The sequence below is a fragment of the Drosophila teissieri genome, chromosome 3L, assembly GCF_016746235.2.
Source record: "Drosophila teissieri strain GT53w chromosome 3L, Prin_Dtei_1.1, whole genome shotgun sequence".
Taxonomy (NCBI): Eukaryota; Metazoa; Arthropoda; class Insecta; order Diptera; family Drosophilidae; genus Drosophila; species Drosophila teissieri.
This window is the reverse complement of record NC_053031.1, coordinates 10,778,081-10,792,375: the sequence shown is the minus strand read 5'-3', so window position 1 is coordinate 10,792,375 and position 14,295 is coordinate 10,778,081. Positions and strand designations below refer to the sequence as shown.

The 14,295-nt window shown below is 40.5% G+C and overlaps 1 protein-coding gene across 2 annotated transcripts; it reads left to right on the top strand.

Annotated features, from left to right (window-relative positions):
- The first annotated feature begins 10,697 nt into the window (after positions 1 to 10,697).
- Positions 10,698 to 13,638, top strand: LOC122616996 (glutamate receptor ionotropic, delta-1). Of its 2 annotated transcripts, none has more exons than XM_043792625.1 (7): positions 10,698 to 11,224; positions 11,289 to 11,422; positions 11,490 to 11,737; positions 11,836 to 12,410; positions 12,471 to 12,624; positions 13,104 to 13,302; positions 13,385 to 13,638. In XM_043792625.1, the coding sequence occupies exons 1-7, from the start codon at positions 10,698 to 10,700 to the stop codon at positions 13,636 to 13,638; spliced, it is 2,091 nt and encodes a 696-aa protein (XP_043648560.1). The 2 variants fall into 2 exon arrangements, with proteins under 2 accessions (XP_043648560.1, XP_043648559.1); XM_043792624.1 differs by having other exon boundaries at positions 13,104 to 13,305.
- The last annotated feature ends 657 nt before the right edge of the window (positions 13,639 to 14,295 follow it).

Here is a 14,295-nt window from a genome sequence, read left to right as displayed (position 1 = left end):
CGGGTTCGAGTTCTTTTTCTTTTCTTTTTCTTTTCTTCTTTTTGTATCACCTCTCTCTCTCTTTCTCTTTCTGCCACTCTGCCTCTCTATTTCATGTTTAACTTTATTTTTTTTAGACGGCTACGTAAAGTTTCATGAAATTGGAGAAAACGTAGAAATGATGAAATTACTGGACATGTACATGTGTTCTGGGTGGCAGGTATCCAACACCCCCAATCCCCACCTGCAAACCCCTTTGTTTTTCCGCCATTCATCCCATGCTATTCCTAGTTTTCACCGCCCTCCCCCCGTTTTTCACCTCTTTCGGTTGATGAACGTGGATTAGTTCCATGGAAAACTATGCAAAAATTTGATACACACAGTTGATACGATGATGATGATGATGATGGAGGAACGTTGTTTAGAGCATTACATATGTATGAATGTATATATGTATGGCTTGGAATGGGACTGGGGATTGGATTCTGACTATGACACACCTGTCATGTGAGACCTGCAACAATGGAGCAGATAAAGAGCGGCAGTTTATATAATCAGAGTGCCATTGCTGATTCCATCAACAATGTCAAGATCCAGCTGGGAATTTGATGACCGCCCCCATGCCATTATGCAAATCCCCAACCCATTTCAGTGTATTACGATTATGTGTGCAGTAAAAAGAGCACTTTCTAATATTAGTAAATACTTACTTGTTATCAAGCAAATCAAATCGAATTTTGAACTGAATGAGTGTGTCAGTTTTTATTGCCCAACTGAAAGAAAGAAGACTGGTAAAAGAGCTCGAATGATCGATTTTGATAATGAAAAGGTGACTAATGTCAGGTGAGCCATAAGTAGGGAACTAACACATATAATAACACATATAATAATGTATATATGGACAAGGTATTACGGCGTCTGGAAGCAACAAATAGGATTATAAACGCATGGTAGCAAAAAAAAACAAAAACCACTGACGTGTAACCTTCCAAGTTCAAGTTGATTATAAACAGAGATTGAGGAAACGATGGCTTAGCTGCACCCCCTTTCACAATTAGGGATGTGACTCAAATCGACTCGACTCGACTAGACTCGTACTCTTTAATAGCCTCCCAGCTGGAGCTCTACGGGAAATGGAGACCGTAAAAAAAGAACAGAGCCGTAGAGCAGAAAAGCAGGAAAGCGAGGGGAAAACAATGCAACCCCAAGCAACTCGCAACTTCCTTTCCAATCAAGGCAATTTATCAATTTAGCACTCAACTCTGACCCTGCCCCTTTCCCCCTCCCCTTACATTCCCTTCGTCTAGCCGTGGAATCAACTCTCGACTGGCAATGGGAATGGGAATGGGTATGGGTATATAGGAATATAGCTAAAGGAAATGGGTGTGGGAAATGGGAAACTCGGGAGGGGGTAGGTGCCATGTGCCCAACATCTGAGCGCTAATCACCCCTGAAATTGCGTGTGCTGCGAAGGTCAAAAGTTGGCTGTGTCTGAGTTTTAGTCCTGAACTCGAAGTCCTTATCCTGCTCCTACACTACACAAGGGAAATAATGCTTTGACATGCTACGAAAATTTAAGAAGAATTATAATTCAACTATGAAGAACTTTCTAACTTTAGCTTATGAAACGCGTTGAAAACAGAACTTTTTCAACTGTAATGTTTAAGCATTCTTTATTCTTTATTTTATTTTGTCTATCTCATTTATAAACTTTATTTCTCCCAGTGCAGGGAGCGCTCAAGAAGTCCGAGTTTGTCGAGGTCAGGAGTCGATTGATTTTGTGCAATAACCAAAAATAGACCATGGTGCAATCCGCTTCCCGGTTCATTTAGTCGCACTAAATCAATTAAATTAAGACTTGAATAGATTTAGCATAACAACAAATATAAATGCAAACAGTATAAAGTGTCACACGGCTCGAACTTTTGATGAGCGTAATTTATGCAGAGCGTTGCGAAATGGAAACGATTCCAGGCGACAGACAGTCGTTGTGAAGATTTCCAAATGGTTTCTATATCCAAATTATTTCTATTTCCAAATGATTCCTATTTCCCTAAATGATTTCATCAGCCCAAAGTGCGGACCGCCTGCCACGCCCCACGCCCCCTGCCCCTGTGCCGCCCTTCCTGCGCTGGCCATCACAACTCTATACCTGATGCGAGGATCTCATCAGGTTCTGGTTTTCCTTGCCCTCGAATGTCTGCGCTATACCTGCGATGAGCAGAGACCCTAGAGTGCCCCGAAATGATCCTCAAATTTTCCACAATGAGTTAATGGTTGGGTTTTCCCAAAATCACCCGCTGTTACTCGACTCTCGATTGAGGTCGCCGTGTTTTGACATCGATCACAAAGTTCGGGAAAAGTCAGATAGGACCACTAAAATACGGACATTCCTTCTCCCTTAAATCATGCTTGTCAATTCCATTTTTTAACCTACCAAAGCGTTACGAAATAAAAAAATGCATTTCTAGATTTATTTATGGTAATAAGTATCTGTAGCTGTAACTGTAACTGTATCTGCATCTGTAACCGTATCTGTATCTGTAATTGTATCTTTATCTGTATCTGTAACTGTGGCGAATTCGTTAGGAACGTTAAATTCTAGCAGAAATACCCAGCTAAATGATGAAATGCATTGATTATATTACGCCGAGTCTGTAGAGTAGCGGTACTACAACCTTTGTTAGCCTATAACTTGGAATCGGTTCTCCATGGAGGTCGTTCCGTCGCCTGTTTGTCTACCAGATGTTAAATACGATAGCAACAGCAAAAGCAACAGCAACGGCGATAACGAAAACAAGGCAATTTGCGACCGTCTAAGTATCAGTCAACAGTTTTCGCAACCAGTATTGACCCAAAGAGCCCCACTCTCTCTCTCTCTCTCTCTCTCTCTGTATCTCTACCTCTTTCTGCACCTCTCTGAGGTGGTTCCATTACCTCCCCCCAGCAAAGTTATCTAGCCCCAGGTGAACCCACTTCGCCGACGACAAATCGTCTGACTGATTTTGTGCATATAGTATATGTGTATAGTACGAAGAACTACAGTTGCGTTCAAAGTAACAAAAACGAGCATTTCAAACGATTGCCGCCATTGTGGAATATATTATCGGCATCTGTGAAAATGTTATTTAATTATACTTAACTTCTTGGCAAGCTGAAAGATACAGCCTTTTTTTAAAGATACAATTTAAAGATACATTGCCTTATAAGGTAGAATAGAACTACTAAATGGGTCTCGCTATTTTTGTAGCCCAAACTGTGTAACAGGTGAGTCGCACAGCACCATTGTGTAAATATATTTGCAGAATATTAAATCAATATTTAACGGGCTCTAGGGAAAATATGCGTCATGTTCCCGTATAGAACTCAACTTCTACTTCTACTTCCATTTCTTTTCGTACCACCCGACTACTTCATCGTTTTATGGCTCTTTGTGCCGTGTTGTTGCGACTGGGCAAGGTCGCGTGTTTTATCGCGAACATTTTGCACTTCAGATACGCTGAAATGGCGTGGTTCCTCCAGCTCCAGCTCCAGCAGTGCCCTGCACTTTTCCCCCAACCCAAGCCCCTCCAGTTGGTCCCCCAAAATCATCCACAAGAATATCAACACACACGAACATGTCCCGAATCGCGTAGACACAGTGTCTGCTTCTTTCGCAACTTTTGGGGGAACAAAGAAGCGCTGTGGCTCACTGATTAGATCATTGGGTAAACATGATACTCGATGGCAGCCGATAAGAAAAGTGTGTCACCCAAATGTCGAGCCTCCCCGCTTTTTAGCAAATGGAAAAGTATCTTGCAATTAGCTCATCCAGTGCGTATTTCAACGGGGTTATAAATTGTTGCAGCACAATAGTTTCTACGAAAGTTAATTCTAAGTAGGGGCACTATTAGGAATTAAATCTTGAGTATAATAATTAACATTTAAATGTATCAAAATATATATAATATGTGCATAAAGTGGTATGTACTTAAGAAAATGTAGCAAAATATATACATATAATATATGCTTAAAGTGATGTGCATTTAAGAAAATGTAGCAAAATATATATTATATAATTTATATATGCATAAGGGGGTATGTATTTAAGAAAATGTATCAAAATATAATTTATGCATAGGGTGGTACGTATTTAAGAAAATGTATCTAAAATATATATAAAATAATTTACATATGCATGAACTTTTGATATCTTTAAGATAATGGTATTCTGAAAAACTCATCATGAAGTGTGTCATGTTTTATGTCATCTGTCCATGAATCACTGGATTTTTCAACGGAAATGAACATATTATTCAATATTAAAAGAACCACCATATAGCGAAATATGTATCACTATCTTTTAGGTTTCGGAATGAAGCGGATACAAAACTCTGTTTTCAGATTGCATCAGTCGAAAGTTGGCTAGTTGAATGTTGAGTGCGGCGCATAGCAACCGAATTCGCATTAGTCAGCCGCGATGTGTGGTGTCTCTCCTGACGGCTTCAATATTTCATCATGGCTTCGTGCTGGAAAACACGTCAGCCAAGAACCCCAAGAAAACGGTGAGTGGAAGTAATACTCCCGGGGAGAAATCCACTTACGTATACCCCGAAACTTTGGAGCTATAGCTATAGTATTGAACATCTGACGCTGACTGAACTCGCTGTTTCCATGCGAAAACTCGTTCTAGAAATAGCATTTTGCACTTTGCAGCACAAAATATTCGATACTATGTTGAATTAAAAGAGATTAACTATTTTCTGGGCAATTTCATTAGCTTACGTGGCTTTGGAAAGATGTAAGAAAAGTTGCATTAGAAATTATTATTGCATTGAATCTTAATCTCACTGACTTGCATGTTTGCGATTTTGAAAAATTATACGAAACATTGAACCTACAAAAAAATGGGAAACATGCAACTCACTGCTGATTAGGAAATCAAAACAACAGTTCCACCAAAACAGAGCAATTATAATTTTGGCAAAACAAAAAATGTATTTAAAAATTTGACATATTTTTTCGCATTCGTGTTGCCATGCAAAGTTTTTTAATAACTCAGTATGTGAGTTCCGAAAAGCCAAAAATGACGCAGTTTTCAGTTTCCTAGCGGAAGTTAGGACTTACAATTCCAGTAGGTGATAAGCATACTTTTGCCTTTTAAATATATAATATATTATAAAGAAATCAATACCTAAAAATTAATAATGATCAGATCCACATATTTATTAGAATTTTAGGTCATAACTTAAATAGTTAAGTTAATTGAGTCTATGATTTTTTTTAAGACCTTTCTAGAAACTTTCTACATGCCAATTGAATGATAACAACTATGCACATTTGGCTTATTGTCTTAACTGATATTTCGAGCCACAACGCTGAGTTTACACTTCTGAATAATGGGGCATTATGTAACTTGCCCCAGTGGACAACATTATGCACGTAAATAAAAAACAAACGCATTGACCACAGTCCATTTGCGGATCCATTTAAACAGTTTCATTTGCATGGATTGTCTGAATTTGTACCCTTAGCCTGTGGACAATTTGCTCAATGGAGCACTAAATCCAAATGTATATAAAGATAAATACATATATATATCTGTGCATACATATATATGTATATATGTTGGGGCATTTATCTGGACTCCACAGAGCGCATATTATTACCCGTCTCAATTTTGCAAATCAAAGCACTTTTCTAGTTTCCATTATTGTTATATAAAAACAAGAACCAAAGAGTTACGGCTCAAACGAAGTTGCAAATACGCTTTTTATATATAATAATAATTTTATAGATAAGCCATTTTAAGTTAAGTGGCCCCTTTCGCCACTTTGGAATTTTCAAGTTTTGTTATATTTCTAAAAATCTTCCATTTTTATTGGTCAGTGAAATGACTCTTTTGAAAGGGCATAAAAAGAGGCTCGCTGTCATGATTTTCGCTTTAGACACACATGCAGAAAAACAATGGGTATATCGGAAAAATAAAAAAAAAGGAAAATAAAATAAAATGAAATGAAATGCTAGGCAAACAACGACGGACAAAGTGATTATATAAAAAACATTACCAGCCATCAAAGCCGCCAGTGAAAAAGCAGAAAAAAAACTGTCGGAAGGAACGGGACAAGAAAAACGGAAAATAATGCCAAAGAACGATTTCGATTTATCAGCAAAAACAAAATGGGTGGAATACAAAAAAAAAAAAACAAAAAAAAGACGCGTTTTTATCTCGCTGCTCAATTGATTTACATAATCAACGAAATCGCTTTTTACCACCCAGCCACCCCTTTCACCACCTCCCCCCCTTCCCCCTCAACCATATCACCATCAACATCCAAATGGCAGTCGCCTTGTTCTCTGTGCATTTAATTAAATGCTGATTAAGTTTTATTCAATGGAGCACAAACACAACACACACAGATATCTATGTACAATGTAGTACAATGGAGCTAGAAATCGCGTATACGACCCGTGTGCGCTGCCTGTGCATAGATTCGTAGATTAGTCATTGATATTGGACAACGTGTTCGAATCGACTCCAATCAAAACGAATCGAATCGACTGGACTGGACTTGAATCGAAACGAAATGAAACGAGACGAGACGAATGAAATCGACTGGCGCTTTTGTAAACGTGAATAATTTAATAACGTCCTCATTAAGATAATGAAATTAGTTCAAATAGTCGCCAGTTTGGCCAGATAATACAGCTGTCTGCCATGCAGATTGATTAGATTCGAAACATATGTGTATATATACATATACCACGATTACTTATTGCTGATTACCGGGCATATCGCCGGTTCTTCCATATCAGGCTTATATAAACAAAAAGCACTTCTTCTGGTAAGTAAACTGCTCTGCTATTATATTTATAAGAAATATTTCATGGCATAGATATGCCTAACTAGATGTATACCTGATAATCATAAATATATATAGTAATTATGTGGAGTTCCATAAAATAAACACTTAGTATTCATCTAATTAAATTAAAACTCCAGATGAGTCACTACTAAGTTTATGACTAACTACCTAAATTTATGCAAATATTGGTTTCAGTTTTATTTCTCCTTAGGTAATTGAAACCAGAACCTTTCAGTTGAAAATCGGATACATAAATCAGGCCAACATCATTAAACAGATGATCAAAACATCCGTCAGAAGTGTAATTTAAATGAACATTGATATTTTAAGAGGATTACATAAATTGTCATCGACATGTTCCAATTAATGAATAAATTAGCCAGCGACACATGTAAATTGATAAAAATGTGTATGCATAAAGGAACAAAAAAATATATAAATAAAGTTGGCAAAATTCGATTTGCATATGAAACCAGTTCAAAACTGATTCACTAATCAGAAGTGGGAAGATAAATACATGTTTTTCGTTTCCCCAGCGTGTGAACCGAACTTTTTTTGTCAATGAACTAGAAAGAAACTTTTTGGATGGACTTTATAATATATATCATTCCTGCCCTGTTGTAAACTGTAAGTAACTAAAGTGCTTAACTCGCTCAAATACAAAAAAAAAGAAAGAAAACTCCCACATATTTGCAGATAGATAAAGATGGTGGGCCACAGCTGGGGCAATAAATCAGTGGAAAATTGTTGCTGAAGAGGAAAACTTGCTACGGCCGAACAGAAGGTGGGAAAACTGTTGAATTATTTCCCAGGACACCGGCACACGCACACACACGCACGCACACGCGCTTGGCGAGGAAAATTTGTTACATTTCACACTGTAAGCCAAAGCCGACAACAATAAACTGCCAAATTCGCATAAAATATTTGTTAGGAATTAAAACAGAAGCATATCGAATGGCCGAGTACCCGAATCCCTGAATCCCTTGGAATCGTTGAATCCTCGGACTCTTGTGCACGGGGATCAGCCGAAGAGGAAACCTCAAGGAACCCATAAATTGTGCTGAGAAAATCTTGCCAAGAAAAACAAAAATAGAAAATGTGTCAATGCAAACAACGGCAAGCCCCGTTCGCCTTGTTGTTGCTGCTACCCATTTCTGGCTCTATGGGCTCTATGGATCGTCGTGGACCAAGTGAATCTGGGCCATAAAAGTGCAAAATGTTTTCCACTCGGCTGGACCCTCTGCTCTGCCTCAGCTACTCCCACACCCCTGCGCTCTCCGAAACCTCCGCGCGTTCCCATCGCATGCGATGCACTCGTTAGCAGCAAACTACACTGCAAAAAATTACTGTCTACATTTTAAAAACAAAGCTATTTATTAGAACTCTACATTGCTGAACCAAACAAAGTTATCTATTTTGTATAAATGTCACGCTAAGTTGAAGTTTAAAGTTTTAATCTATAAGTATTTACTTATTTTGAATGCTTACTTAATTATAATGTTTCAAAATTAAAAATATACATTGTTAGTCCGTGCTTATAGTAAATCTTAGTTCAGCTCATCATTTAGGGATTTTAATCAATTAAAATATAATGGATTTGTTCAAGTTCATTTGTTATATACTATAATAATTGAAATGATAAAAGAAATGTTCATTTGATACAAGTATATCTATTATGATATCTATCTATTATATCTATCTATTATGTTTATATATCTATTATGATATCTATCTATAATGATATCTATCTATTATAATACCTATATATTTTAAATCTATCTATTATGATATCTATCTATTATGATAACCACCTATTGAAAATGTATATTGTTATTTTACATTTATCTTATAAGTATAATTATAGGTATAGGTTCTTGACATCCAAACCTCTCCTGATTTCTCGCAGTGTCGGTCCAGAGCATAAACCCGGCACCGGCTGACACTTGGACATGGGAAGCGGTCCGGGGGCGTCCGAAATCGATTTCTGCGCTACCTACCTGCCGCGTCTGCCAGGTTGGGATGTGGATATGGATGTGAGTATGGATGTGAGTATGGATGTGGATGTGGTTATGGTTCTGAGTCCGGCATTGGCATTAGTCTTTTGGTCGCAGGGCCCGGGTGTTACCTGTTGTTACCAAGCTAATGGCCAGCAGACCGCGCGACCAACATAAATCCATAAAAACATGAAAAAGGAAAACGAGCGAGAGAAAATAATTAAATTGCAATTATGTGCAAACAATTCCAAATCCGGACGATTCGGAAAAAGTTAATTATACGACAATAAAGCGCAGAAGAACGGCAATGGATATGGCTAAGTGAGACGCGCGGGGGTAACTTGCAACTGGCAACTGGTTACCTGCCCACACCAAATCCCATCACCATCACCCATCGCATCACCCATCACATCCGCAGGCTGATTGGCTCCGTCCGACTCAGCGACTCACCTTAGCTGACTTGAGCTGACATTAATGGGTATTTGAATGCGGCTTCTGGGCGCTTTAATCGGCTGACTGACTGACTGACTGGACTGGACTGTGCTGGACTGAACTGGACAGAATGGACGGACACAACGGACGGACAAAACGGACGGACAAAACGGACGGACAGATGAACGGACAGACTGAACTGAGTCTTATGTCTCCAGTGACACCACGTCGTCGTTCGCATTACAATATCGTTAGTGGGACTGCGAGCCTTGACTGCGGATGATCGCAATTTGCTGATTTCGCGACTGCAGCCAACTCATCAGCAGCAGGCGGCGGCACTCAATCCTCACTCATATCCAAGTAACCAACTGGTCATCTGGTCCACTGGTCCTCCGATCTCGTGTCTGCACTAATGAAGACCGACGGACGGATTAGTTATGGCCTTATGATAAATTGGTCTGATCCAATTGTCTGCTCGTTGGGCAGTCATCGAATTAGTGACAACATCGCATCGCAGCCACAACTTTCGCCACACAGATCTCAATCAGTGGTACGTACAGCGATTAAATGAAATTTAATGACCCCTGTGATTGCCACATTGGTTTCTTCTTATGCTGGACTGGAGTGATTCTTGAGTGAGTTGGTTTATTTGGGTTGGTAGAGGTTTTCGTCGGGTGGCACAGGTACTGATTGATCGTCTGTTTGATTAGGTCATCCGGTTTTTCTTATTTTTAAAGGTAATTTATATATTGGTCATTTTGGTAACAGGGGAAGTCAGGTAAGAGGTCATTGGTTAGGTATTTTAAGTAAAAAGAAATGTCATTTATGTAGTTTATGGTTCATCACAGATATGTAAGATATAATCGGAATACTTCCTTATCAATATTTATAACTGAGTTCACAACAGTTAAGATTGATTATATACATAAAGTATATATTCATAAAGTCATAAATATAATTCCCAACTTAGAAATATATTTTCTAGAATTAAACACATATATTTAACGTATAGAACATTAAGCAATGTGGAACATAATCCCGCAAAATGCCAAAGGTGGCCAGTAAAAACTCCTTTGAGGACATTGTAATGAGAACACCCAACTGAAAAAAGGCACTCCCTCTAACCTTGGCCACATTATCCGGTTAAACTTATTAACCCCTGGGCCGCAAAACTTTAATTAGATAGCCCTGTTCGGTGGAAAGTCGGTGGAAAGCGTCGGATTGCGAGTAAATCAGGTTGATGAGTGCCCAACTGACTGGCTGACAGTCCGGGTCTCCCGGTTCACGGAGTTCGGACAAGTTTAATTAGATCTGCATATGCAATGAGTTCTCCAGTCCTCCAGTTCTCGAGTCCTCGAGGGTTCGTTCCGGTAAACAGGTTAACGAACCAGCCGCGAACGGAGAACGTAAAAGTGGCCAACAGTTTGCGTTTGGCGGCGAAAGGATGCGCTGCCTGGGAATACTGATACTGATTGGGGCGTCCATATCCCTGGCGATGGCCTCCTTAATGCCCATAGCCAAGCATCCGCAACTGAATGGATACGAGATGCACCTGAAAGTGTTGCTGCAGAAAATCCTGTGGGCTGCCAATGTGAAGCGATGCTTTGGCGTCATCACGGATGAGCAGCATTATCCCATATACGATCGGGTGTTCTTCGAATCGGTGGGTCGCCAAGTGATACCCTTCTTTGTGATGCGCACCAATGCCAGTGAGGATCTGCAGCGACCTGCCAAACAAGTTGAGCTCTTCATAAAGGCCATCAAGTCCAGTGATTGTGAGCTGAATGTGATCACCATCCTGAATGGCTGGCAGGTGCAGCGATTTCTTGGCTATATATACGACAGCAGAGCGTTGAATATGCAGAAAAAGTTTGTTTTATTACACGATTCGCGGCTTTTCGAGAGCGACATGATTCACCTGTGGAGCGCTTGCATCGGTGCCATTTTCCTCAAAAGGCAGTTGGACAACAAGTGTGTCTAATACTCCTAAGCCCCCTTAATTATTGTTATTAAATTAGGTCATTATTTTTGGTAGGTATACCATTTCCACCATAGCCTTTCCGGGCATTTTGAGTGGCGTTTTGGTGATGAAGAAGATTGCTGATTGGGAATTGGGCAAGGGTGTGAATGGAAGGATTTTATTTGCCGACAAAACGAGTAACTTATACGGTGAGTTACAGTTGCTACTTAAAGAAAAGATTGTAAATGTGAAATAAAATATTATTAAATTCTCCAGGAGCCTCGATGCCCGTGGCCATTTCGGAGCACGTGCCCATGGTTCTGTGGGCGAATGCGACCCAGAGCTTCCAAGGCGTTGAGGTCGAGATTATGAATGCCCTGGGCAAGGCCCTGAACTTCAAGCCCCTCTACTACAAGCCCAATCAAAGCGAGACTGTGAACTGGGAGCTGGATGGTGCTGCCTATGGAGGTGGTAATCCAGAACAGAATGGCACACACATCGATTCGATGCTGGTGGATGAGGTGGTAAGTGGGGATTGGGGATTGGAAAGGGGGACCTGGGAATATGATTATGGTGTGTCATTAGCGAAACTGTTGACTTATTAATGCTTTAATCTGCACAGGCTGACCACAGTGCCCGCTTTGCCATTGGGGACTTGCATCAGTTTCAGGTGTATCTGCAATTGGTGGAGCTCAGTGCGCCGCACAATTTCGAGTGCCTGACCTTTCTCACACCCGAATCCTCGACGGACAACTCCTGGCAGACCTTCATCCTGCCCTTCAGCGCCGGCATGTGGGCGGGTGTCCTACTCTCCCTCTTCGTGGTGGGCACTGTTTTCTATGCCATCAGTTTCCTGAACGCCCTTATCAATGGCAATGTGTCCGCCGAGTTCTTTCGCTGCCTGCGTCGAAATCGCACAGTTCCCATGGATCCACAGATCTATCGTCGCGTTAGTTTCCGCATCGCCATCAGTCGCTATCGTCCATCCAAAGGGGATCGCATACCCCGTGATCTCTTTGATGGCTATGCCAACTGCATCCTGCTCACCTACAGCATGTTGCTGTATGTGGCTCTGCCGCGAATGCCTCGCAATTGGCCACTGAGGGTGCTCACTGGTTGGTACTGGATCTACTGCATCCTGCTGGTGGCCACATACAGGGCCAGCTTCACTGCCATTTTGGCCAACCCCGCTGCCAGGTGAGCTTTCAAACTAAAAGGCATAATGGCTTGATATATTTCTGTATCTCTGGATCATAGGGTTACTATAGACACACTGGAGGAGCTGCTGCGATCCCATATACCGCCCTCAGCTGGGGCGAATGAGAACAGACAGTTCTTTCTGGACGCCGATGATGAGATTGCTCGCAAAGTTGGCGAAAAGATGAAGGTCATCGGATACAGCGATGATTTGGTAAGAACTACGTTGCTATTTTAGTAAAATATTACCACTTCCACTGACTTAGTTGAGTAATAAGACTTATTTTCGATTTGAACCATTTAGAATTAGGGTAAATCGCATAAACTTGCCTGATTTACAACCGCTCTTGTTATCAACATTTTGTAGCAATGAACTTTATACCAGCAGATAGAAAAACAAAAACCAGTTCCAACTGGTTGCCAAACGCCAAATATCTTATCTATGTGATAAGCGTATTTGGCAACATTTTTAATTTAACGGTATTAATTCATCAAGTTGGCCAAATAATCTAGTGTGATATGGAAAGTATATTCCGTCGACTTAATGGCTTTTCGAGGGATAACTTTGTTTTCCATTTGATGGGCAGCTGAAAAGAAGGTCATGGCTTTTTGGTTTTGCCAGCATAAAGCCTAATTGTATAGATGCTAAGCTGTTTGTACTTTAAATTTGTTAAATAATATTCATTTTCGTAGACCTCTCGCATTGCCAAGGGTCAGTGTGCGTACTATGACAACGAGTTCTATCTGCGATATCTACGAGTGACGGAGGAATCCGGATCAGCACTACACATCATGAAGGAGTGTGTGCTCCATATGCCCGTGGTGCTGGCCATGGAGAAGAACTCGGCGCTGAAGCCACGCGTAGATGGCTCCATTCAGCATCTGGCGGAGGGTGGTCAGTAGCTTTCCTATATCCTATATCCTTTATCTAGTATCCTGTATGAATTTCCTGCCATTTGGTGTGTCTGCAACAGGTCTGATATCCAAGTGGCTGAAGGATGCCACACAACATCTGCCGGCGGAGGCTTTGGCCCAGCAGGAGGCCCTCATGAATATCCAGAAATTCTGGAGCTCTTTTGTGGCCCTGTTCATTGGTTACGTAATCGCGATACTAGCGCTGCTCGCCGAAAGATGGCATTTCAGGCACACCGTCATGAAACATCCCATGTATGATGTGTACAACCCAAGCTTGTATTATAATTTCAAAAGAATATATCCACAGCATTGAAGACAAAGTTGTGCAGAATGCCAAGGTTATTTTATGGATATTTTTTTTGCACATTACTTGAGAAACATTCCATGCCACAGGCCTAAGTAAATAATCTCAAGTACTGCAAGTTGTCAATCGAGCAGAAACATTCCATAAAGTAATGATATATATGCACACACATATGCCCCATGTTTATAATTGGTGGGCAAATGGTGAGCAAATGACAAATGTATCTTGGTACTCGAGCACTGGATGGCAATCGAGAAGCTGAAAAGTCTTCACTGACGTAAGGCATCACTGAGAAGAAATGGGGGGGGCCTTGGCAAATGCGATCGATGAATATAGTGCCATTTATCACGAGGAGCCAAGTTGCCTCAAGTACCAGTGGCAATGTGGTGGTGAATAAACTCAAGAGCCCGGATTGCTTCAATCAGTTTTCGTAAATACTCGTACTGATTTGCATTGTTTATGAGTTAATGCACATTAGGCATTATTTGTTTATGGCCATATCACAAATCCAACGAAAGTTGAAATGATAAAAGCCCATAAATAAAGCCATTTTTAAGTGCCACACTAAACCGAAAACCCCAAAACAACCGAAAAAAAAGATCCACAACAAGAATCTATATAAAAACCGAAAATCGCCTCACGGGCACTTCAGAAATTTTTGAATGG